General features: G+C 44.4%; 1 protein-coding gene across 2 annotated transcripts in view; it reads right to left on the bottom strand.

Moving 5' to 3' along the window:
* The window catches only part of CRCP (CGRP receptor component), a 53,981-nt gene that overhangs the window by 13,398 nt on the left and 13,068 nt on the right, over window positions 1–27,515 (bottom strand). The window contains exons 5-7 of one of the 2 annotated variants that reach the window (XM_051809772.1): window positions 21,202–21,259; window positions 12,667–12,796; window positions 5,882–6,167 (exon numbers count right to left, since the gene is read on the bottom strand). In XM_051809772.1, coding sequence (XP_051665732.1) covers window positions 6,115–6,167; window positions 12,667–12,796; window positions 21,202–21,259 — 241 coding nt within the window. In that variant the 3' untranslated portion in view covers window positions 5,882–6,114. Of the gene's footprint in view, window positions 1–5,881; window positions 6,168–12,666; window positions 12,797–21,201; window positions 21,260–27,515 lie in introns of those variants that run through there. The other variant, XM_051809771.1, reaches the window with a different exon arrangement.

Below are 27,515 nucleotides of genomic sequence, written 5' to 3'. Positions count from 1 at the left end.
GCAGAATTTAAATCCCATCCCCACCACGGTTCCTTGTTCCAGATGTGCATCGTTTTTATCATCCCCTGCCTCCTGCATGGCTGAGCTTGATTTTATCAGCTTAAAGAAACTGAATTAAACCTGAATTCTCCCTCCACAGGGGCTGCCATGGACTCATCAGACTTGTTAGAGTCATGGGAGTGGTGAAATCCAACTGGACAACCTGAGGGTGTGAGGACAGCTGAAATCTTCACCCACCAAAAAACAACTATAAACTCATTGCAGATAAACTATGAAATCCAGACCTCCTTTCTCCCTGCCCCCTGCTCTAATCACCGGATAACATCCCCCTCAACCATAAAACAGATGTGAAATTAAAAAAGCAGGACAGAGAAGAATAAAATGCAGCAAAGAAATAATCTATTGAAGCTCTGCCCCCTTATGTGAAAAATGTGGGGCACAAAAAAGACAATTCCTTTTTTTTTCCCTTAAGAAACCCAAAATTGCCCCAGCAGAGGCAAATAATGAACCTATCCCCCTGCAATAGCACTTTTAAATCAATAAGAGAGAGCAGCCATCAATACAGCAATTTTCCAGCTGTGATGGAGAGAGAGGGCACAGAAATGGCAAAATCAGGAGTCACTCAGCCCATCCTGGTTCCAAGACCCCCTGCACAGCTTTTCCATCATTTCTAAATACACACACACACACAAACAGATATTTACAGGTAATGCTCAATGCCCCTCCACCTATTGCCATGGGAACCTGTCAAATTTGGTCGGTGTCTTTCCCATTATTAACTTCTGCACATCCTCTCCCATTCAGTCCTATAGCAATTCTCTATTTCTTGTTTTCCTAAGGAAAAAAACAAGGCTTTCTCTGCCAGAGCTGGCACAGAAAGGGCAGAACCCCTCAGCCAACACACTGCTGATGCTTGTAAAACCAAGCAAGAAACTTTCTTCGCTCATGTGGCCAGCAAGAAGCTTTAGCCCTTAGGTCAGGGCTTCTGGTTCCAAGTATTTCTGGTTCCTTTGGGCAGAAATCCCTTCAGGCGGCCTCTGACTAACCTGGGATGGAGGGAAAGCAGTTGTTTTTAGTGTTTTGGTGGGGTTTTTTTGTGGATGTAATCACAGCTCATGGCACAGCCTTGCTGAGAGCCAGCAAGGGTGACAACACCAAACCATTGAGGGTCTGGGTCTGCAACGTGTCACCTCAAATCAGCCCTGCCCTGTTCATCTGCACCAAGCCCCCATGGCATGTCCTGGGCAGGGATGTGAGAAACTCACCCTGCTTTGCCTAAAATACATTTTTATGTATATAATATACATTTATATATAATATCCATATATATAAGGCAAATGCACACACTGAAAGAGGCTCCCCAGGGAAAGGAGCACTGGGATGATGCTCTTAGAACACAGGGTTTAGTTTTAGGTAGAGGTGAGAGGCAGGGAATTGGACTCAAAGATCCTTAGGGGTCCCTTTCAACTTGATCTATTCTATGATTCTATATCCTATTCTATAAACACACACATAAATATATATATATATATATGAATTTCTGGCCCAGTCTGTGGTTTTTGTGGGGTGGCCTTGGCGCCCACCCAGCTGCTCTCACTCCCCTCCTCAACAGGACAGGGAAGAATGTAGGATGAAAAACAAGCTCCTGGGTCAAGAGAAAGGCAGGAGACACTTCACAGCCAGCAAACCCATCTCCCACATTGTCCAACAGGCACCTTTTCCCAGCACAGCACCGATGCAAAGGGCCAGGACACAGCGAGGCTGTGCTGGGAGGGCTCCTGCAGTGAGTAAGAAAATGGGATCAACCCTCATGAATGTGTTTGGGGAACCCTGCCAGTGCCTGCATTTGATTTCTTGCCTAAACTCGGGCCAGCTTAATGCAACATCAGCTTGAAAGCCATAAAACATGAGACAAACAATGTAAACCCATGCAACCAGCAAAATTTAACAGGAAACAGGCTGTGCTCTTTATTTTCTGGATCAGAGAGCAGCTGGCCGGCACAGCAACAATTACATCCAAAACTCCTTGCACCCATTTTGCAAGCAGGAAAAAAAGGGGGCTGAAAGCTGATTTCGTGTGGGGTTTGGTATAAATCATCTGCCTATGCCTTAGAATCAGACAAAAGGCAGAAAAGTCACAAAAATAGACAGATAAAACACTGTTAAACTAAAAGCCTGGAGAAAGAGCAAGTAGCAGGATGAATATGATGCCTGGAGATGTTAAGATTTACTGCTTATTTAAGGACTGGCATTGCTGGGAGAATAAATGTCTGTACCCTGGAGCTGGAAATAGCTGCACTTAACACCTCGTTGGGGTATTTTTAAGGCAGGCAAGAGGCTGGTAGAAATCTCCCGTGTCACTTCTCCCTCCAGCAAATATATTCTCCTCCCAGCCACGGTCAGCGCTGTGCTGGAGGGTCCCAGCTCTGCTCACCAGGGGCACCTGGCACATCAACCCCGTGGGGCTGCAAACATTATCAGGGATAAAGCCAAAACCTGCCGGCGGGAAGGCTGGGAGCCAAGGGATGAGTGTGCAGGAGGATGGGACCTGAGATAGGTGTTGGGGTGAGCTTAGCTGATATAATCCCTCTCACAGGCTGATTAAAGCCCCCTAAAATCCATTCCCATTCATTCCCCACCCCTCTGTTCCCACTGCAAAGCTCCAGCAGCAGCACCCGCTCGGTGTGCTGTGGGATAACACTGTGAGAACACTGCTGACACCAGCACAGCTCCAAATGGGATTCCACCAACACCAGCCCCTGCCGTGGATCCAACCCACCTCAGGAAGAGCATCCCCTCAGCCCCGAGCAGAGCAGTGCAGCCCCCGACTCACGGCACTGCTGCACTTCATCCTTTTAGTCCCAAACAGGCGATCCCGGCCCCACGGGCAGCGCTGAGGGACAGCCAGTGCCTGCTCCAGGCAGATCCTTCCCGCTGCATCCACTGCCAGGGATCACCAGTGCCTGCAGAAGGGCTCAGCCTGGAGCTGGAGCCTGATTTGGGGCGGCCTGGGAGGATCTCGGCACGGCCAGAGGCAGCTCAGGACACGCATCGGGGCTTTGGTGATCTCTTCCCACCAGCTGCTATTTCTTCCCCACCCGCTTTTATAGGAGCCTGATGGCTCCCATTGGCTCGGGACACACTTATTATAGCAACTACTATGACCCATTTAAATTGCATTAAATAATTTCTCAGTTCATTGTCCTGCAGAGATTAGTTACACATAAGCATATTTTAATGATTAACTATTGGGCTTTGCTGAGGCTCCAGCAGGAAAGGTCGAATCCTCAGCCTCACCCCCCTCCTGCCAGCTCCCTGCTTCAGCACTGGTCCCACAATATTTATGGTTTTCCTTGGAGCCTCCGCTCCTGTCCTGATACAACCAGCTCAGTTGGCACTGGAGGGAAGGCTCCAGTGCTGAAGCTGTGGAAAGGCAGGGGAAGAGACTGGGAAAAGCTCAAAATGCAGAGTCCAAAGAGGAAGAAACAGCATGTGGAGGCTGAATCATGAAAGAAGCAGCATTTGAAGAGTCACTCACAGGTTTTGGGGTGAACATTCAGATGCTGCACATCCCATCTCATCTCACCAACCTGGTGGTTTCCAAGATGGGGCAGCAATGATCCTGCTGCAGGCACCTGGCATGGATGGGACAACTCCAGCACCAGGCAGGGATGAGTTGCCTGCCCTCCATCAGCTTCTTGGAGAATGAGGAACATTTTAGGGCCATTTCCAGTGCAACACACACAGTGTCTGAGCCACCTTCTTCAGTGGCTTCGACTGCTGGGGTCTCACCTGGGGTGAGACACAGGCAGAGGGACCTGTCCTGCTCAGAGCAGCCCCATGGGGCTGGGAAAGAGGCAACTTCCTGCTGATCCCATGCCTGGGGGCAGGATGCTGCACAGGAAAAGGGAAAATGTTTACATTGGCCTGACACAGCCCATTCCATCCCCCAGCCCATTCACGGATGTTGGGTGTGGGCAGGGGGAGCAGCAGCATTTGGGGGGGGATTCTGGGCTTTGCTGGGTGATGAAGGAGCAAACCTGCTGGGAGGAAGCAGTTGGATCCCATCAGGTTTTGTGTGGGCGTTCTTGGAGCATCCTTTTCCCTCCCTCCAGCTGCTGCACCCCAAGGAAGGGCTGCTGTGCCACGACAGCAAGGAAATCCATGGACAACACAAAAGGGGAAAAAAAAAAAAAAAGACCTTTGCAGATGAACTTGAAGAGCATAAAAAAAAGCAATTGTGTCTTGAAACGATTCAGAGAGGATTGAAATGTAACACTGCAGCTGGTGAGGCTGGGAAGGGGCTGCTCCAGAGCCACCTGGGATGGGGAGCAGGGCCTGGCCAAGCCCTGGGAAGGTGAGTCCCATTGTGGTGGCACCAAACACTTTCCACATGGGATAAGGGACACCAGGTGGCCAATGCATCAGAGAACTGAACTCAATGAATTAACAAAAAACTGCACTTTTTTAGAGCCCTCTCAGCCCAGAACAAGAGCAGACACTTGACCCACAGCTGCCAAAAAAAGCCCCTGGGTTTCCCTCTGCTGATGCCCTCCCTCCTTGACAGGCAGCACAGGGAGGAAAAATCTTGAATATCCTTTTAGATCTGGCAAAAACACTTCTGGTCCAGCAGAGCACAAGTTTAAAGCCTTTAACATATCTCCAGGGGTTAAATTTCACTACATATAAAAGCATATGCATAAATAAAGTGTGGGAAGAGCTGGGAGAGCCCCTCCACCCACCCCTGCTCACTGCTGAGCTGGATAATTTCAACAACTCAGACTTTCTATTTTGGGATGACTATTTCTTGACAGTGTCTGGTCTGTAATAAAAGGGATTTGCTCCCCATACCTGACATCCCATGACAGGGGAGCCCCAGGGAGCGACGTGGGGTGAGACGTGAGGGCAGGGAAAATCTGCAAATGCCCTAAAATCCAAGAGCAGCAATTGATGAGTTATTTAAATCTGTTTTTTAAGAGTTAAAAAAGCAGCCAGTGCATAAGGAGCAAACCCAGCCAGAGGAATGGCCCTGTGAAGAGACACAAACATACCAGGTTCTCGTCCTGCTGCAGCATCCCAGTGCTGATGGGATCAGTGGGGAAGGCACCTGGTTACTTGTTTTCAGCTGGGGCTGATGGTTTGAGCTCATCCCCATTCCCCCTGCACTGAGGTGCCAGGTTAAAGCCCTGCTCCATGCCCCAGCTCATGGCAGACTTCACCATCCTGGCTGGGAAGTGGTGGGGCAGCTGTGGGGTTTTGGGGTGAGAGGTGGAGGGATTTTCAAGAAAAGAGCTGGGTTCTTGTTTTTTTTTTTTTGGTTTTTTCCCCTCTTTTTTAAAATGAGGGCCCATAAATTAAAGGCTGGGGGATCCTGCCAGCTCTCCTCTCACAGCTGGAGCAGGAGCTCAGCTGGACCAGGCACCAGTTGCCCACAGAGGGTCGGGCAGTGAAGCTGCTCCTTAGGAGGAGGACTCATCTCCACAAGGGGTGGGATTCACTCACCAAGGCTTCCAAACACAGCACTCAACAGGCCCTTGTACTCAGTGCTGAAGCTTGTCAAGGTGACCAAAGGCCCCAGTGCCACCACCACCCTCCTGTGCCCAGTGCAGTGTCTCCAGCACTGTCTGGTGCTCCCAGGAAGCCTCACCCACCTGCCTCCCCAGGCTGGATGTCAGAGGTGCTGGGAGAGCCCTTCAGAGGATGCTCTAATCCCCCAGGTACCAGCAGCACCAGGCACTCAGCCCTGCTGGGAATATTTGCAACGGCCCTGACCCCCCCTGCAGGTCCCTTCCCAGCAGCACTGTTTGCACCAAGCCCTCCCCGATGATTTTTTGGCTTTCCCCTCTCTTTTCAGATGTTCTCTCACCCCATTTGGCTGGTTCCAGGCTGGCTTTATTTTACGTATCTTTAAAGTTTAACAGCATCTCAGATGGTTGTTTTTATAAACATTAAAGTTAATAAAATAAAGCTCCTTAATGCAGAGGTAAATTAATTTAAGCAACATGTGCAGGGAGACTCTTGCTCGTGGCAAGCAAAAGTTCTGGGGCTTAACAAATCTTTCCCAAGTGCTCTCTGCATTTCAGTTGTGCTTTGGCCACAGCTCCCATTTTTTTTTCAGCACAAGCATTTCTTTTTGCTCAGTAAAAACTCTGCAGCAGGATTTCTTTCTGTGGGAACAGAAAATATTTTCTCTGTCAACGTCTCCGGCAGCTCCAACCTAAACAACCCTGCCATCGACTCCCCCCAGGGAAGCTGGCTGGATCCCAATCCATGTCTCCAGAGCAGCCCTTTGGAAAGGGGGCTAACCTGAGCTTCCTTGCTCTGGGATGGTTATAAAATATCACTCGTGGTTTTAAAGGTACTTTGGGCTTCTTTAGAGAAGTCCCTGGGCTCCTCTGGGGGGGGGTGTGTGGGAGTTGGATGCATCCAAGCTGCTGTTAAAATGTTTTAAAGAGCTTTAACACCCCAAGGACAATCTGCCTTTCTTGATCCAAAGCACCTCCCCTTTTACAGGATCTCACCTGGGAACAGGGATCCCATTCCCTGATCTCACAGAGGAGCATCAGGAGTGTTGGGTTATCAAGCTGGTGGTGAAGGACCAGCATCCCCAGGGCAGGTTGTTGCTGCCCAGGTGAAGGTGTTGCTCTCTCAGGCAGTGAAGAGTTTCTTTGCTCATTTTGGTACTCACCACTCTTTTATCTCCTGGTGGCTTTCCAGCTGCCTGCTCCCTGCCCTGCTCTTCCCATGTCCCTGCCCACATCCCCAACATCAACAGCTTTACTGTGGCATTCTCTTCAGGACACAAATTGGGTCTTCCCTACCAACACCAGCCCCCTGCTGATGCAAAAAGGCCAGTTTTGGTGTTCCCAGCTTGTCCTTTGCAAACTCTCCCTGGGATAACACCGAGTGCTGCTCCCTCCCTGTTTTCCTTGAGTTATAGAATGCTCTGGCACATGTGACAGTCATGTCACTGAGGTCCAGAGAGCAACATCCATGCGCCCCAGCTCAGGGTCTGCTCCTACAATTGCAGTTTACACACAAGAGAAACCTGTACAATTTATGTTTCCTGAAGAAACATGACCCTCTGTCCACCATTAAATAAATTACCTGCACTGCTGCTCTGGGGATCGTGGCTGTCCCCTCAAGGGGACATGGCCATCAGCCCTATGATGCCAGTGCTTGGCTGCAAGGGAATGCTTTCCTTTGGCTCCATGGCTCAGCCCCACCCTCAGACTTGATCCTGTGCCCAACTCAAGAGCACAGATGTTTTCCTTAGGAAGTCATTCCCCCACACAGGTCAGCTCCCCGTTCCCTCTGCCGCGAGCGATGGGGACGCTGTGCAGCACACGCAGGACGTGCCTTCGGGGTGGGGTAATTCCTGGGATGTCTGGCAGCTCCATGCCCTGTGGAATTCCACACTCCTGTCCCTGTAATGAACAACCTCCAAGCATCCACTGCAGAGATGCAAGGACATGGTCATGTCAGGGCTGCTGTGGAAGGGCTGGCCCAGCTGGGAGCAGAGCCCTGAGCACGACGGACACTCACGTGTCCAGGATGGGCTCACGGTCACAGCAGCACGTCATGGACACCCACACACTGCTCCCGAAGCACAGGGAAGCTGAGGGCTGCAGCCTCCTCCTCAGCTCCCAGCTGTCAGCACAAAAGGCTCTTTTATCCGTGGGGATGCACAAAAATGTTAAACAGGCCCTTGGGCAGCACTCCAGGGGTCAGCCTTGCTGGGAATCCACAGCCCTGTCCATGCCCAGCCCACGGATCACCCTGAGGGTTCTGGGGGGCTGTGAACCCCCAGCCCTGCAGTGCCCAGCCCATGGATCACCCCTGTCACCCCCGAGGGCTTTGGCCAAAGAAGAAACCAAGGCAGGGAGAAGAGAAACAACTTCCCTGAGGCCACAGGCTGGTGGCAGAGCTGGCTGATCAAGTCCAGCTCCAAAGGCACTGTGTAACTCTCCTGCTGGACCCCATGGAATGCTCTCAAGGTGGCAAACACCGACCCTGCAATCCAGTCCCCTCTCCACCTGGACCTCATTCCCCAAGTGCTGCTCCATTCAGCCATCCATGGGTATCTCTCATCACCTGTCCTGCCACGCTGGCTCCTCACACACTGCATCCTCCAGCCAGCACTGCTCATCCACAGGAAGGGAATAAATCTCCAAGGGTGAAGAACTGAGCTCTGGGAACAGCAGGAGCCAAGGGTTAATGCCTGTCTGGTCACTGTGTCATCCAGAAAGGACAATAGTTGTCACTCAGATTCAGATGTAAGGCTTTGTTTTATGGGATGAAGAGGCAGCTGCTGTGTGGTGAATGTGTGAGCATCGCCTGCCTGCACTGGAGGAGTCAACTGAGACACTTCTCTGAGTCCCTCTGAATTACCAGGAACATTTCATAACCACAGATGTCCTTATCAGTGAGAGATACTGGGACCAGATGCTGTTATTGAGACCAACTGGTAATATTGCAAAAAAAAAAAACCACACCAAAAAAAACCCCAAAAAACCTGACAAGTTTTTAGGCATGGAAGATCTTCCTGTTCCTTCTGTTTGGAACAGCCTGGTATCCCCTTTGCTCCGGAAGCTGGGACAAGAACAGGCTGGAAAAGGCTGGTTATGGGTAGAAATGAAAAAGAAAAGAAGGAAAAGCCTGATACTGGCCAGGTTGAGGTGCACACAGGCTCTCCTGACTCCCCTCTGCCAAAGCCTGAAGTGTTTCATAAGTCACTCAAACAACAGTAGCTCCCAGTTGAGACTGATGCTTCCAAAGCCTGTGTCCAAAGGCAAGGGAAGTGGATGTCGTGCCAAAGGAAGCGAGGCAATTTCTGGGATTCCAAACGTGCTGTTTGCACATTGCCAAACGTGGCAGAGCTGCCACCCCAGGGAGGCAGAGGCAATAAAAAGTTTCATCATAGAAAATGCAATACAGAATAAAAATGTGTGTGTTTAAAAACTGGGATCCAGAATGATCCCAGTTTGGGCTGGGATAATTCACCCGTGGCTGGATGCAGAGGGGCCCAGCACAGCCAGAGTGCAGGAGTTTTGGGCCAAATTTAAGGCAGGGGAGAGGCACTACTGATTAATTTGGCCCATGGAGCAAATTTCAAGAGAAAATTTTGCTTCAACCAAGCAAAATTCAAGAGAAAACTGCAACACCACCTTATCTCAGCAGCATCCTGGGACACATCCTTCACACCAGAGGAGCCTCTTTTGGAGCAGACTCAGCTGCTCACATGGAGCAACTCCATAAACCCCCATTTCAAGGCCTCAAGCAACTGATAAACCCAGAGCCACGACACGAAATCCCGCTGCAATCCTTCAAGTCTGTCCCGTTCTCTTTGCTGATATCCCAGAAATAAAGTATTTGCATTTTGTCAGAGCCTCAAACTCCCATCTGCAAAGGCATGGATGGGAAGGGGGACAAGGGAGGAACTCCCAGTCTGCTGCAGCCCAGTCCTTAATGAGAGATTGAGTTCACAGTGGGAGGAAGGAAAAACAGACTGACAGGAATGCTGAGGTTGGATGGGAGCTCTGGAGATCACCTAGTCCAACCTCCCACCTCAGACAGGGTCAACCAAGTCCTCCCCCTTCAACCATCAGTTGGAAAAAACATGTATTTCCAATGGGATGAAGAGCAAAGTATGAATTACACGTGTATGGACACCATTTCCATGTTCAACTTCACCTTGAACATGCCATACAAACACAAACCAAATGCAGTTTGCTCCCTGCTTGTCAAATTCTGCATTTTAGTGGTGGGCACAGCCACACACACAGCCCTGCCACAGCCTGACCTCTACCCAAGCTGCTCAGCATATCAGGAGGGATTTCCTGTATCTTCCACAAAATTCCCTGTGGACATCTGTCTCCAGTATCTCTATTTCCCTTGCCCAGCAGCAGAGCACAGCCAGGTAGGAGAAGCAGCTCCTCCTCCTCCCATAAAATAAAGCTTCTTCTAATAAAACCTCTCCAGCCAAAGAAATCTGGGCTTCTCAGGCTTGAATTTATGAAAAGAGAAACCCCAGGTGTTTTAAAGCATCTCAACAGCAAAGGAATTCTGGCAGCTCGTTCCCCCTTTCTCCCACTGAGAGCACAACAGCTGCCCTGGGCAAAGCCATTCATCTGCCAAAACCCAAACACACAACAGAGAATAAAAGTGAGGAGAGAAAAAAAATGAGAAAAGTAAAAATAATATAAATTCCTTAAACATTCAGAAGGTGCTGAGGACTGTGTTTCTTCACAAAAAGCAGGGACTGAGCTTTTCAGTGCCCAACACACACGTTCCTTTCTTGCACCCCCAGAGCATCAGCCACTCTTGGTGCTGCCTCCTCTCCTCCACCAGAACTGTCACAGGGTCCATCTATTGTGGTCTAACTGGTTAGTTAAGGAAACAAAAAGCAGCTTTGGGAGAGGGGCAGGGCTTTTGTGCAATATGCAAGACACTGGAAAAATGGTGTCACAGCAGCAAAGTGACATTTGCTTTCCATAAACCATTTCTGACCTTGGGTTTCCAACATGGACCAGAGTGAAAAACACAACACAAACCTGCCCTCAGAGCCTGAGTAACTCCCCCCTGGACTTACAGTGACAGAGAGCACGGACTGGAGATCCAAAAATCATTTCTTGATGTAATGCAGATGTCAAAATCCCAGATCCTTTCAAATGTCATTTAGTATTGCATTTTTTAGGGAAATTTATGCATCGTTTATGCATCTTTGAGTCTCAACAAATGATCCATGAATTCAACAGATGTATCCATCTGGAACTGATCCTGATGAAAAGGTTAAATACAACAGCAAATGAATGAGTTCCTGCACCTTGTACAATACCCACACATCAAGAGAACAGGGATGCTGGCAAACACCCCTGATGATAACCAACCACCAATTCCCAGGATGGAGCATCCAGCTTCGGGGATCTGTTAAAACATTCCTGCTGGCTAAGGGTACTTGTGATCTGGTTCCATCTGCTTTTTATAAGTTTAGAACACACTTCAATAACCTAATTTTAGAAAAGGACAGATAAAAATGTAAACACTGGCAGCCCAAGGCCGCAGCATGTCAAACAACATCAGTGACTGCTGTGAATAAAAATGCTAATTTTAAAATTAATTGCATGTCATTCTGTGATACAATCCACTTATCTTTCTTGTTTTCTTGCACATTTAGAGAGAAAAATACATATTGATGTATTCACAAAACCACTGAGGACTTTCCCCCTCTTGTACTACACTTACCCAGTCAAAATGTACCTTTAGTCTCCAGCCTTGGAAAGCATTTAATATAAGATAAATTATCTTTAAGAGGCAACAAATACATTTTCCAATAATTTTCTTTCCTCTCCAAACATCAAAGAAGCTTAAATACCATGGAAACACATATCACAAATCCCCCAGACACGGGACTTTATCAGTCCCTTTCATATACAGCACAACTAAAGCTCAGAAAGCGTAAATTCTTTGCATAAAAACACAAAATAAAGCCATGACAGACCTGAGGAGGGAAAAAAGTCAGATATCTGATTTGAGGTCTTAATATCTTGTCTGCAATTCACAAAATTCCCAGGATGTACTTAAAATTTTACTTCTATTTCCAGTACCTTATAATAATTACAAAAGAATGGTCTGCAGCCATAACATAAAGCAGTGCCATGGTAGCTCCTGACTTTATGTGTCTATATATACACACACACAAATGATTTACTATAATCATCAAGGCTTTCAACATTAAACACTTGATCCTGAAATCCTTAACCAGACAAAAGCTCAGCACACAGAAAATTCTGCCTCATCCAGGACAGACTCTCATTCTCCTAAACCAGATTAGGACCTCGGTGTTGACTCATTTATTCCACCACCAACAGCACGTCCACAGGACTGACTGGTCTGTGTATAAATATTGGAATTAATGTTCAAAGGGCAAATACACACCTCACCCCTCAATATTCTGCTGTTTGTTAGTCAGAGCTTTAAGATTTGAGTCCAGAGCCTCTCTGCTGTAAACTGGCCCAACTCCCTGGCTTCAGAGGCAATTTGCTGAGTTAGCTGGTGATCTGGATCTCTCTGTTATTGAGGAGGGACTGCCAGACACCCTTGAGAACAGATCCTTTCACTTCTGTGATGCCAAAAGCCTCCTTGGAAGTGCCTGGCCAGACCCCAGGCAGCTCTTGTACCTCTCTCTGTTTTGCTCACCAAACAGCCCCAGAAGTTGGCTTTGCATTGCAGCCCCTATTCTGAAAGGCAGTTGGGCAATTCCAAAGCTTATGAAAGCAATTATCATTATAGCACTGCTGTGATAATTCAAACACTGCCAGCTGTACATGGGCCTATTCAAATGTACAGCTGTTACATGGGTAATGAAAAATTACAAAAGCTTCAGATCCTGTGCCCCATGCCTTCTCAGGCTGCTCCATTACAGGCTCAGTTACTGCCATCCCTGTTGATGACAAAACACCAAAACAATAGTGTCCTTTTCTGTGCTTTCTTGTAAACAATTGGTTCCCTCACCACCTCCTCCAAGTAATAAAAGTGGTAATATATTTTACAACTATGTCCAGTACAGGATTAAACCGGTATCAAGTTAAAAACAGAAAAGTATTAGCTGATTCTCTTCTGAAACTGCTGCCAGCTTTGGTCTAGAAGCCTCCTATGCTTGGTCACCTTTGTCTTCCACTGCCATTGCCGAGTCTCTCTGTTGTTCTTCTGGATCCCCTGGAAGAATACTCGTGACTGTCTGGAGAAGTGACTCGATCTGCTCCTCTGTGAGCCTTTCCTCGCTTTCTTCTACCATCTGCAGGTCAAAAAACAATCCATTGTCATCATTAAATCCACACTTCCTTCCTCAGCTCCAAAGAGTAGAGCTCAACTCATCGGGAAATACTTTGTCAATGGAGGCAAGATACAGTCTGAGCTCATTACAAAAGCATTTTACAAAGCAGAACTCTTGCAATATTTAAAAAAAAAAAAGAAAGGAGAGTTCCACTGTTAACCACTACAATTGGCACTCTGGAATGAGACCCTGCTTTCCTTCCAACAAGGAACACACCATGCTCAGAACAACCTTTCCTCCCTGGTTTCTCCTCAAGTCTCTCTCAACCTACACATCCATGTCTTGAGCCAGGCTTTTCATTCAGGTCTCCTTCAGACCTACCTTCCAGACCTGTTTTCCCAAGTTCCTGTGCTTTCATGTGAGCACTGAAATGAGATATCCTGAGAGTGGTTCCCTGAACCTTGGCACCTGGACTGTAAGTAACCAGGCCATAAAAGAAACCACCTAATCCTCCAGCAGCTACACTTTACTGGAATTTGCTTAGACTGGAGATTCCTGGGTATAAAGGCATTTAAAAAGCTCTGAGCAACACAAAATTTGCTGTCACAAAATCAACTATGTGATTCCATGAGATTAATTGGGGACCTACTCCCACTGTGGAGCTGTGGGAACTCTTATATCACTGCCACCAGTAAAACAACTGCCCTAATTTATAGGCAGCTGTTAAAAGGGAAAAAAGCTTGTCAGAGGACTGGAAAAGCAAGTCAGAAGAACTCTTCAAACGCAAATGAAACCAATTAGGATTGTGGGGTTTGAGTTTTCTTTTTTTTACAAAGTCCTTTAAAATGTCCTTTGAAGAGCAGTGATTTATATTAATTATGGTTCCAAGTCAATGCAGGTTTAATCAGCTCCAGCTATAAAGTGTCAGCTACTCAGATGCATCGTGCCTTCTGAAAAGCTGAGTGGTATATTCAATTAACTTGTTTTTTTTCTTCAGAGTCCTACGAGCCCTCTTTGCACAGTCTGATCATTGTTCATCAGCATTATCCACAGATCCTGGCTGAGTGGAAGTGCACTCAGCTCAAATCCACTCATGTAGCAAAAGGCAGACAGTGAATATCCATCTGCAAATGACTGTTTCTGGGGACCATCCCCGACCAAAGGATGAAATTCCCTGTGGAGTGGCTTTCCAAGTACTGTTAGTTCAAGAACTACTGTAGGACACTGGCTTGAACAACACTCCTGGCTCTTGTTCCAGCCACCTGCTACACTGTACTCCATGTGCTAAAACACACTAAAATACACTAAAAACACACTAAAAATCCTCCTTCTCTGTGAGAACTGCTGCAGTGGGGTCAGGTGATTGCTGCCGGGCTGCATCCAGAGGGGATCATTCCAGCAGCCTGACCAGCACACCTTGGAGCATCAACACCATACCATGAAATGTTGAAGTGGAAGGTGTCCTTCTCCACAGCAGGGAGGGTGGAACTGCACGTTCCTTCAGGTTATTCCCAACCCAAACCACTTTGGGGTTCTGTGATTCCATGATAAAGTAAAGTATGTTACACCCACTCCTAGGTACCAATCCTGCTGACTTTGCATTACTCTACAGATGCCCTATGCTATTAAATTTCTTAAGAGGATTATCAGCCTGGTTTTCAGACTGGATTATAGTGTTATTAATTACTGTTACATTGAATTTTAAAGGTGACAGCCCCACAGCAGCAGGAAAATACAAAGAACCAGCCCACATGCTTTGGACAGGCAATATCATTCCAGGCAGGATGACTGAGCTCTTAGTGGCCAGTGTCCCCCTTTGCTTCCTGATCTTCAGAAAAATGGCACTTTGACTAGTTTAGATTTGATTTATTGGATGGCATGAAGTCCACCCATTTTAATTTTATCCTTCCCTATTTATATCTCCCCTCTCCCTTCTTTTTCTCTGAACACTTTCTCCTTCAGGTGCTTGCTTCAGGGAGACAGAGTTAAACACAAGGACAGAATCAAAACTCAAACAGAAAACTGAGTTCTAGATCAGCACCAACTCTTATTTAAGACAGAATATACTTATGTGAGAATCTAATCACTGTTTTCCTGCATGTTCCTCAGTGAGCACATCACTCCAAATGAGTAATGCCCCAACTCCCAGGACGAACAACCCCGTTGATGTCATTTGTACTGGCTGAGCACGAGCCCTGCCCGGCTGACAAACTGCAGACACGACTTGGACAGTGACAGATGAGCTCTGGTGACTGCCCTGGCAGCTCAAGGAATCACACTTTAGCACAGAGTTGATGAGGGAAAATAGGCTCTCGTGTTTCAGACGCTCCGGTGCTGTAACTGAGAAAAGCATCTTTAAAGCAAGATGCCAGACACTGCTCTGAGAAGGGGGGGTGTAGCTCCAGATTCCCTTCTGCTGACAGATCCCTAACCTCTGCCAGAGGGAAGTGGTAATTCCTTAAACTACTGCATCAGCCTCACCAAGTGCTCATCCCTCTTGGTGCCTCTCCACCAGCTCTCACATCAGGAACCACCAAAAGATACAAATTTGGCAGGAGGGACACACAGCTGACTATTCAGGTTGATGTTCCAGTGCTATTTTGCTGTGATACCATTCAAGAGTTCAAAGGATCAAAAGCATAAACTATAAAAATCATTTTTTTTCAGTCTTTAGGGAAGTGAAAAAAACCAGCCTGAGCCTGACTTTTGAAAACATAAGCAGTGAGGAAGCAGCAAAGCAGAAGGTCAAAAGGCAGAATTCAAAAATTAAGCACAGACAGCATGCAGATAAAGAGACAAATGAAACTGTCCTAAAGGAAAACAGATCTCAAGGGGAACAGAAGGTCACCCAGAGGCTTTTCCTGCGTTCAACAGATGTTCTCACAGCCTTCTGATTTACAACTATAAGACAAAATGCTACCCATAGTACTAGAAAAGATGGTGCTGAGAAATTATGTGTAAGAAAAAGCCTAACAGGCAAAATGAAACGACTGTATCCAAGTACCTACTTTTCTAGCAAGCATTCTACCAACCTACAAAAAAATATCTAACAAAAAGCCTTGCTAACCTCTAACTTGCACTTGGCTGAAACTGCTCAAGCAACAGACTCAAACCATAAGCAGTCAGGAATGCAGAGTTTATACTAAGGAAAACAAAAATGCAAATGTTTGAAGTAAGTGTATGACCTAAGATGTTGATGTTGGCAGTGCCACACACCCCAAATGGAAACAGCTCACCCTCACACACTGTGCCATGTGCAAAGTTTAGGGTCTCGTCAACCCAAGTGCTGCTGACCCACCTATTTTCAATATTCAGGGATTTGGGCAAGTAACAGAACTGGGCAGTGTTACAGAAACACAATTTATAGAGAAAAAGCACCCTGATGTGCAGCAAGACAAGCATGTCCCTTTCCCAGGGCTGAGCGGGGGGTTTTGGAAGTGAACACAGGGAAGGGCAGTGAGCTGTGGCAGCTCTGTGGCTTCCGTAATAAATAATTCCCAAGTCACTACATTCAAGTCTAAACTATCCCAAAATAACTCCAGGGTTTTAGTAGCAAATGCTACAGCACATCAGTGTCATTCATATATACACACAGGATGAATTATCTGTGAAATGCAACTATGTGGTCGAGATAATTCAGTCAAGTCAGGCCTCACTAATAACTTCTATTTCACCCAAACTCATAACAGTTAGTTATTAAATTCCCATTGCAATATACTCATACAGGAAGCAATTTTCACATTTCAGTTCCCCAATCCTCTGAACAATATAGAGCTAATGCTCTACACAATACAATCTACAAGACAACCAAAGAAGGAATCAAGAAAACCTTATTTGGGAACTTAATTGGCATAAAATTCCTACAGCTAAAAATAAAAGGGGCATGTTCCCTCTGCAGCTCATATTTACCTTTCAAGCCTGGGTACCCTGAGTTGCTTCTTACTTTATTGATAATGTATTGATAAAAACAGCCAGGTTTTCAGAACTGTGCAATATATACAAGTATTCAGAGGGCAGCTGAAGCCACAGTTCTACTCATGTTTGAGAGCAATGGTACTTTTATTTAGAAATCTAATAACCAATTTTTCACTTGCTTAAGCACCTTGTGCATACAACTGTTAAGCCAGAGCTTATGTTTGGACTTAATTTCAAGTATCTAAGAGCTCCAACTAACTTAACTGGACTTGAAGCTTAAAATGAGGCAAATGTTTACTAAATGGAGAATAGCTCAAGAAAATGATGCCAGTTTTCCTTTTCCTCTCTAGATACATCTGTGCATGGGCTTTCTAACCCTGGAAAATGAAACAGGCATCTGACCTCCATCCCTGAATCTTGCTGTAAGAGAATGCAAAGACAAATCCCTCTCCAAGTGCAGCACGAAGCCCTGGCAGATGCCTCGTTCCATAACGGAACCACTACTGGGAACCAGAGCTGTGCTCATTAAACAAATGTGGATGTGGGATATTTTACTGCCTCCACGCAGCCCTTCCCAGCTGCACATTTTAACAGGAGCTTTTTTAAATGGAGCACTATGCCTGAACTTCTCAGAGGAACAAAACAACCATAATTACCAAATCAGGACGTAATCAGCAGAATGACATTAAGCGCTGAGTCACGTCGAGACCTGCTGGTGAATTCTCAGGGCAGAAAGTCATTTTTCAGAAGCTTTTAAAGATTTGGTTTGTGGAGGAGGTAAATCAGAAAGTAACAGCTAGTCTATTAAGATAATTTCAAAGACTAAAGTGTTTGCTCATAAATTAAATGTGCAAATCTGTACCTTCACAGTGCCACGTACGAATGTAAGCACAAAATATGAACACAGACATACACACACATAATTGTGTAGGTTTTTTTTTTTTAGTTGGTGAAACAAGGACAAACACTTTGGAACACGCTTTTCCTAATTAAAACCATACCTTTTCTGCTTGCCCAAATAAAAGCCAAGTATAAGAAACCTCATCGTCCTTGCTGTGCTTCTTTCAAGCTTTCAATGCTGATGTTTATTTTGTTTAGTCTCCTGAGACAGGAGGACACAGTGTAAATGCTGAAGAATAAATAACCCCAAAAAGAACCCCAAAAAGTAACGAAAGAAGTCAGGAACTGTCTGAAGGACAAGTAATATTTGGTGGGGAACAAACCTCAGCATCGCAGAGCAGAACAACCTGTGGGCCAAAAGCTACTGTTTATTTGAATAATAAGCCAAGAGTTCTATTTAAAAAATAAACAGTAAATACAGCAATAAAGGAAATAGGGGTTCTGATCACTTCCAAAGCAATCAAGCACATAATTTAACTCCAGTGTAGGAGGTAGATGTTTGATGAGAAAATGACTGTTATTTCCTCCTTTGAGCAGTAATTTGAAATTGTTCAGCATTAACACACTAATAGGAAAAAAACATATAAAAAAAGAAATAAAGTGAAAGACTGAATGATTGGATTAATGTCCCTCAGAGCTAATTAACCAAGTGGGAAGCAGAATATATTGTTGAGAAAATAAAATGTTTAAATCCTCTAAGGTCTTCCATTTTCCAGAAGAATACTTTACATTTTTACTTTCTAGCCAAGAATAAAAGAGAATCTGCCAGCCTGGTTATGCAGAGCACACAGGTACAAGGTTGTTTGGTCTGACAGATGGAAATCCAGTTTTAAAAAGCACAGAATTAAAATCTACTTTTCCACTCTGAGAGAAGTAATTTGTTCATTAGAAAAGATGATGCTTAATCTTCAACCCCACCACAGTTCAGCACCAAGCAAAGCTGAACCACTGTCATGGTTAGATGAACATCAGTGTCTTTTTTCTTCCTCCTTTGTGAATTATTGAGCCAGGAACAACATATGTTAAAGATTAAAACAGGAGGTCAAGATAGCTGCAGTGTGTACAGTGTTTTACCCTGTGGGGTATGAATTAGAATTTCATGCTCCTTTTGTTGCTATTGTTGTTTGAAAATAAACCCTGGCACACGGTCTGGAAAAGACAAATACGGACAATGGCACCAATTTATGCATAAAAGACTTACAGAAGACCCTGGGATCAAAAGATCACAACATAAATTTGGGTTTTTAGCTTAAATACATTTTTATCAAAACTGATTTATTATTTGCATACAACTAAAACCATGGAATTTCGTAGAGGGAGAGTAAAAAACTAAAAAACTGGAAAGGCAAAAAAGCAACAATAAATATACCTATCCTGTCACATGAGCAATTAAAAGCCTGTCAGGTAAATTTGTCTTCATTCCATGGACGGGCAACACTGAATAGGAGTTTGAGACATCAAAACTCTTTGAGGAAGTGAGAGATAGATATGGCTTGTTTAGCATTTTGTTTAAAGCTTTTTTAAAAAGAAGACTGATGTGCCTGCATTAAATGAACCGGTCAGAAGCTTTCATCATCATTTATTTCTGATTCAACTCCAGGAGCAACTCACAGCTTTTAAGAGGCAGGGGGAAGTTCAGTGGAAAGAGAATCAAGGCAATTTTAGACCCTAATATTCACTTCTCAGTAGGTTGTCTCCCATCCATCAGCTGCAGTGAATTGACTTGCCTGCATGAAATCTGTGTGTGGATAATCTTCTCCCCACGGACATCAAAGGCAAACAGAGCAGCCTCCCCTGCTCTGAGTTATTTCATACTCACAGAAGACAGAGGGTTGGTGTGTTCAGTGATTGCTACAATCTCCTTCCCCTGTCCTCACCAAAACCCCAAATGGTTCAAGACAGCAACTGAACAGCAAAATCATTTCCTTGCTGAGGCTCCCAGGCTCTGGATTTCACTTAAATGAACCACTCTGCAGTTTCCCAGCAGTTATTGAGCTCAGAAGACTTTGATGCACTTTGATGAGGGAGTAAATGTACTGCAATTTCGGGGAGGCTTCATCTAACACAGTGTTAACAACCCAGCCAACTCAGATCCCTGTAATGCTAGTTTTGGAGAAACCAGCCCTGGGAATTACAGGGGAATTGCAATGGAACAGGAGTAAGTACATCCCCAACACCTCCATGACAACAGAAATTCAGGCTAATCCCCAAATGTACGAATATCACATTTTTCACAACTGACCATTAGGGACAGGTTCTGGATAAATAATGAACTGCCACTGAACTCAAATCTCGTGTCTGTGTTTCTGCAAGTTTTAGCAATGAGTTTTATCTAACTTTGACACTACAAACCTTGGAATATCCAAAGTACGACACTCTACAGAAACCTGACTTCTAATATAAAGGCCCAAATTTCTTATATTTACCTCCTGGACTTCAAACATGACACAGAAGCAAACTATTTTCAATATTTTATGGGTAGGTAAGATAATAAGGAACTAAGGAGGATTAACAAGGAGAGGAGGGAAGACACAAACAAAACCATACAGTCACCTGAAAGCAGCAGAAGATTATTGCATTTAAATGGAAAAAGAAACTGTCTATGGTAATAAAATAAATCTGTGTCTAAGCACATGAGGCTAACAAAGGCACGAGACAGGCTCCACATCATGGCTTATGACTAAGTGCCTAAGCAGAGCTCATGAAGCCCTAATGTTCTTGGTTGGGCTGATGATTGACACTGATCTCCTCAGTCACAAAACACAGCATTAATTCCTCAGCTAGAAACATTCTTCCAAGAGACGCCTTCAGCGTTATAATCCCTATTCTGTGGCTACAGAAGAAAAATAGTCCTACTGGTGCCTCTTTAATCCTTCCCCTTTTTGCAGCAAAATACAATCCTGTTACTCCTCGCTTTGGTTTCAGGTTAAGATGGCAAACAGATGTTCTTAATGCAAGAGATCTTCAATGAAATAATATCCTGATTATAACAAGCTCTTTATTACCACGGGGGTTTGGATTCCTAAGGAGATCCTTCCTGGAATATAATCATCTCTTTCTATTTAGTGACAATCCCTCTTTACACCAGAATTATGCTTAACAGGTTGGCAATGGCTACTTTCCATGAGGAAGTCTGTTTATATCCATATCTCATTCTGCATCACTCCTCACAATTTGCTATCAGTCATTAATTTCTTTTTAGCACGTTTGGTTTTAGTGCAACACAGAACTCTGCCACCAGAACAACCATGTCATGGCAGCTGTCAAAAAGTGAAGTACATGATTGCAGAGCTGCAGCAGCAAAAAGACCCAGGTTAAATATAATCTTAGTTGCAATACTCTAGTTATTAACCTTTAATGACTGCATTAAGCATTTTAAACATGTGACACTGAAGCAAAAAAGAGGTGGAGAATCTGTCTGAGAGAAAGATGGGCAAGTCTCTAAGGAGGTCTCAGACAGGAAGCTGAGTGGATTTGAAACAGTGGATGTAAAGATGTGCATAAAGGGATATATTCAATCACTGGCCATGAGAAAGTAATTATTCAATTGATCTTCAAGGTTAAAGCTGCTTCCATTTAAGCTTTGAACAGTCAGAGCCATTGTTACTCACCAGCTGGATTTCAACTGCCGTCACAGGCCTGTGGTTCAGCAGCTGGAGCTTTTCTGCCCTGGTTAAAAGCAAAGTGTAAGACAATCCACATTACTATGTAATTTGAGGATCCCCTCAACTGACTGGTGTGATGCAAATACATTCCTGATAACTTAGGCATGAAATGCCACTGCCAGGAATAATTCTGACTGGGTTTGCAGTGTGGTTTAATCGACATAATTTGGGTGTTTTGAACACAGTATTTTCTTGTGTGTTCAGACAGGCTGCTGTTGCCACCTCTAGTCCAAGGTGGCAAGCAGAGACATTTAGACCATTACTGTACAAGCATTAATTAACATGCACTGTTACTTTGTTAAGGCTGTGCAGAGATGCTAAACAACTCATCAGAAATCAGAGACTCTTCTGTTATGAACACAACCACAAGAACAATTATCATACCTAAGAAGTTACAATCCATCAGCCAAATGGCAATAACTTGCTTATTCTTTTAGCCCGTCGCAAACACAAAGTAAATACAAACAGACCACTATTAGTAAACTACAATTGTGAAGAACTAAATCTTGGAATTTATTACTATTTAAAGGGCATCTTTGATGCATGTTGAAACCAATTCTGAAGGGTTTTCCCTCAGTTTACTGCACCTGTGGGTTGCTTAGAAAGGAAACCTTCTGGCTTTCAAGAGAGTGCACAGATCACTCCTCGCAGGCGTTTACAACCAACGGGGCGATGGCTGTGTGTCTGGAGACACCTCAGAGACACCATCTCAGCTCAAATGGCCTCTGACAGCATCTGCCCCTGAAATCCAACCCCCTCACCAGGCACTCCAGCCCTCCATCAGTCAGGGACAGGCACTGGTGCACAACCAAAGCCCGAGGGGCTCAGGAGGAGCCTGTGAGGAGCAATGCCTTGCTCTGGTCGTACATTCACACACGTGGACGTGTCCAGAGACTGAATTCAGCACTTCAGCAGCACACAGCTGACCCCCAGAGAATAAGGCCCTGCATTTACCCACTGAACACACAGAATGAGCAGCACTGGCATCACATTTTCCTGGCTGATGTCTCCTGAAGGAGAAATCCTGTATTGCCACAGACTGGATGATCCAACAGACCCTCTTCAGCTAAAATGCCCATAACTCCAAGTGACTCAGTGATGGGAACAGGAGAAGAGAGGGGACTGTGGCTCAGCAAAGACAACTGCTCTGCTGATACCAAACTTTGTTACACCAGAGGGTTTTGTGATGTGTAATCACAGCCCTTAAGAACAGAAAACAGCTCCAAAGAGATGACACGCTGACTGTCGGTTTTAGATCCAACCTGCTGGCAATAAAACCAAAATCCTAAAAAAAAAAAAAAAAAAAAAGGCAGTTTTTAATTGACCCACCTAGTCCCTGAGTTATTCTGCCATCCTTTTTATAAATGCTGGAAAATCATTTTAATAGTTTCAATTACGACTTTCAGCTTCAGAAGAAAAGCTCGCGATTTTTAAATGAACAATTCACAACAGAAAGCTCAAAGAAACCCTCCTATTTACTTATTACTGGATTGCTTTGCTTTTGGATAATCGAGGGTGAAAACCAAATATGTTTCCACTGGTGGGAAGCAGTGAATACACCTCCTTTTTTTTCCCCTGCTAATCACTTAGACCTATTTGGCAGGTTGATGTTTACAACATGAGACTGTGGAGAGCATGGCACGATTTAACTCTGAGCTGAGAGCACCACTCGTGGCTGCTCTACTGTCAAAGAGATGAGGTATTTATAACTGCTGCCATCTACTACTGTCATAACTAATGAAAGGACAGATATAAAACCTCAGTAATGACAGAAGACGAGCACTGAAATCCTTTAAAATTGAAAGCAGGTCATTTAGGGAGTCAATGAGAAAAAACCCACCCACGTAGAAGTGAACAGAGCTGGGTAAAGATATTAAATACCATCTTCACTGTACAAAAGTCTGGCCAATTCAGCTGAATGCATGAAAGATTTAGTGCTTTTTCCTCAAGAGCTGGGAACTGCCTGGTTCAGTGCCTGGAGCACTCGATGGAGGTGCAGAAGCTGGTGCTCCAGTCCTGGCTTTCAGTGTTATTTGCTTTTTAGTCCCTGGCCAGGCCTGAGTTTGTGCCTCAGTTTCCAGACCTCTGAAACAGAGAAGTTTCTCTGAGGACACCTATTTGTAAAAGACTTCCTCCTCCTCCCAGAGCCCTACTTACAAAGACAGGCTGTGTAATGAATTCATACTTTATACAAGTTTCTCACTGCACTGCACTCACATGCCATTTCTGAGATCAGAGCCTTTTCAAACAAGTCTTTCTTCTCTTTTGCAGCAAAACACATCCCAGTTCAATCCTACAGCTCCACCACAGCTGCAGACAAAGCATATTATTTGAATCTTACAAAAGAACACATAAAATAAATTTTCTCATCTTCTTGTTTTCCAAAGCAGCACCTCTGAAATTTCTCGCCAACAAAACTTCAAAGCCAAATAAACTGAATCAAACAGCCAAAGCCATTTCATGCCTGAGCTAAAGAATGCAAACTTGACTTATCCAGAGGTATTTTAAAGCAGGTAGAGCTCCATCATGTTTATCACAGGAAGATCACTGGCAGAGCAGGAAACAGAAATAAATTAAAACCAATTACACATCGTGACTAAAACAATCAATTAGTGAAATTGTTCATGTTTCCTGAAGACAAGAAATACAGAACACGATAAAAAAGGTCACTTCTCAAAGACCTTTTGCTTATAAGCATTAACATCACTCTAACTCAGTGAATTGATGTAAGTTTTACAGGAGGGCCAAAGGGATCTCAAACACATCATTTCAGCAAGGGTGGCACCATTCAGGGGATTTGCAGTTTTAAAAATATGTACAGAAGAATGAGAGAGAACCTGCAAATCATTAAAATATGTTATCTGAAGAATTTCATGCCTGTTTTTCATCAGCAAAGCTCCCTACTGGAAAAAACTGACGCAGAACATCACACAAAGGAATTCACAGCAGGGTGCAAAAACCCCAAAAGCTACATAAATGAAGGTGCTCGTGTAGCATGAACACTAATTAACACTAAAACATAACAACCTTTAGCCATGTTCACACATAATTACGATGTAAGCAATCTATTTGTTTTATTTCCATCGAGATTGAATCCAAAGGCACAGAGAAATAACCAACTATTCAGTAACTGCCACCTGAAAGTTGGTACCAGGCCAGTTACTTGCTGCTCTACCTAAACATTGTTCTGATAATGAAGATATAAAGTTGTTTTATTTTGGAAAAACATTGCAAGATTGCAAAGGGAGAACTGATTGTAGTTGAAGATGTGGTCAAACATGTTGACACACACGTGGGTACACCACATGTTTGGGGAGATCTGCTCCTCCTGCAACAGAGAACTGTAGCATTTATCTCTCCTCCTCTGCTCAGTAAATATCCAGCTCCCAGGATTATTTAAGAAACATCAAGCCTGTGTGTGCAGTACACAAAGGGTTATCTCTGCTTATTCAGGAGTTCCATGTGAGCAGCAATTCCTGCTGTTTGCCCAGAACACAGACATGGACCCCAAGTGTGAGATCCAAGACCAGCCCAGGGGACCCTCTGGATGGTTTGGTCCCAGCTCTTCTCCCCCTGGGCAATTTCTGACCTTCCAGCTCATCACAAATGGAGTGACCAGGAGGCCACGGATCTGGGTATCCCCTGGAAATAAACACTCAAAAAATGTCTCTAAATCTCATTGGTGTGATAGAAAATTGGGTTACTGAGCCCTCAACACTTCAAAGCAGCATATGTGGTATGAGCTGGAGCTCAGAACCCACCGCACTGATCTTTTTAACACTGACACCAAAAACTGACTGCCAGGATCAGGGTCTCTGTGTACCTGGAATTTCTTGACAGCACAGGCACAAATTCGAACCTGAATAACCCCAATTCCATCAAAAACAAGCTTTAAGGAAGGCAAACTGCAAGCCTGAACATGCATCAGGATCAGTCCTGACTGCAGTATTTGCCATGGGCACAGACATAAGCCTGAATTTAGTTCGTGCTCCCTTAAATCTAAAAAATAAAATTAACTTTTTTCAACTCCTATGAATTCATCTTCACACTTTCTATGGAATGCCTGTTACACTGACACTCATTAAATAAAAAGGGTAACTGTTCCCATTCATCTAAACAGAAGGTGAAGGATATTTTCAGCTTAATTGCCCCCAAACATACATATTTGTATTTTCTCTGGACTGCCTGGATTTTAGTAACAGTTTGGAACATGAAAGCTGCTCTTTCAAGAGAAGAATACATACAAAAGATGAGTGACAGCTGAAAGTAATTTTCTCACATAAAAGCAAGATTCCACTAATCAGAGTTAATGGGCCGTGTTACAGACTTGCACAGGACCTGCCTGGTGAGAAATCTCAAAATGGCAATTACTGCTGTGGGGCTGAGCAGAGCCTCCTCCTGCTTCCAGGCCACATCCAGCAGCTCTGGGACTCAGCTGGAGCCAAGATCAGCATTTCCAGCTGAGGGCAAAATGCTGTGGAGTGGGCTTGGGGGACACACAAAGCTCAGGCTGCAGGAGACAAAAATGTGTGCAGTTATGGGCAAGAAAATGGGTCTGAGGTCTGTGTTTGAGGGGAGGGTGTCTGCTGTAGGAGCTGAGGATGGAGGGTTACAAGAGTGTAATTCTAAAAAACAGTTCTCCTAAAAGACAAAATAACAACCCCACTGTCGTGTGTCTAACATCCCTCACAGCACAGACAGCACGTTGTTACAGTACATCAATTCTAAACAATAATAAAAATAGTTAAATTCTGTTGTGGAAATTAAAGGCAAAATGTATCCCATGACATCAGCAGTGAGCAAACTCTTGCAGCATTTATATTTTAACCAAAATCTCCTATTAGGTATCTTGGTATTGCTCATCTTTTATCTACTGAGCTCCTAGACAGTACATAAATACATAAGCAAGCATGTGCTGCTTTTCTAGTAAGAGATCTACAGTATCAGTGCCAAGATACAGCACACAGAGCTACAAAGAAACTCCCTTAAAACATCTGTGACTGTGCAGAGGCAAATTTAACCCCAGGAATGTATGTTTTATAGTTGCTAGGAAAACCATAAAGTAACAGCTGTATACATAACCAGGGATTTTATTACTGCTGAAAATACTTCAGAGTTGCCTTGAGCCGACCACGGCAACTCGTGTGTAACATCTGAACCCAGATCACAGGAGCCCCAAAATGTGAAATCACAGTGCTCTCTGCAATTCCAAGCCAGGACATTTCTCCAGGACGAAATCTGAGGGCTGACAGTGGTTATCTGAATGCAAAAAAACCCAAAATGGAGCCACACTGCTCCAGATCAGAGGGTTAATTTCCAATCAATCCAGAGGGAAACACAAAAGCCTTTGTAAAGTCTATTAAATGATGCCATTGTTAACCAAGCATCATCCTGACTTGCTGTTGAATATTCATTTGGAAAGCTTTGGAGGAGACAAAAATTACAAAGTAAATCCTTCAGCCTTTAATATTGTAGAGGTTGTAGTTTTTGGCAGGAATGAGGGAAAATACTTTCTAAAAGTATCACGGATTTTCAGCTCAACACTTCCCTGACTGTGTTGATTTAAAGACAAAAAGGGCAATGTTTCTGTCCAGTTTTTTTAAAATTATAGTAATATGCAGTGCTTGGAAATTTGGTTATTCCAAAATTAGATCCAAGATAGGCTATCAGTAACAGGAAGAAGCACAAGTAGAGCCAGTTTTCATTTAACCATAATTACAGAGCTCAAGCTTAATAAATGTTCTTTTCATGCAACTCCACTCCCCCTACCTTACAAAATATGAAGCCATTCCAGGGAGAAAAACTGGAAAATTAGCTGCTAGTGGCATACTGTATTTCCAAGTACAACATGGCTTACTGTACTGCAGTGTTAGCCAAAGCTTGAGGCCTCAACAAGGTAATAATAAAATTCACTGTCAGTTCAGAGGTTTTTCATTAAAAAAAAATTCTCAGTTCTACAGTTTCAATTTTACCAAAATAACTGATGAAATGGATAAAAAACCGTGGAGAAAACTGTGCTTTACCAAACCTTACTATACGAGTGAAATATATGTTTAGATGTCTTTGAATTTGCTCCATGTAGCAAGGCAGCTCTCTGAAACGACTCTGAAAGGTTTGTTTGCACACGTTAGTATTTACATTTAAAATTTGCCTTTTAGGTGTTGTGTTTTTTTTTTTCCCCTGCCTGTAACACTAACGAGAAAAACCCATCAGAAAACGGATGCTGGTCTGTTAACCTGGTATTTTGAGTAGCAAATATC

The sequence above is a fragment of the Manacus candei genome, unplaced genomic scaffold (assembly GCF_025592945.1).
Source record: "Manacus candei isolate 608988 ecotype Guabito, Panama unplaced genomic scaffold, ASM2559294v1 h1tg000076l, whole genome shotgun sequence".
In the NCBI taxonomy this organism is placed as follows: domain Eukaryota; kingdom Metazoa; phylum Chordata; class Aves; order Passeriformes; family Pipridae; genus Manacus; species Manacus candei.
This window is presented reverse-complemented; position numbering and strand designations above follow the sequence as displayed.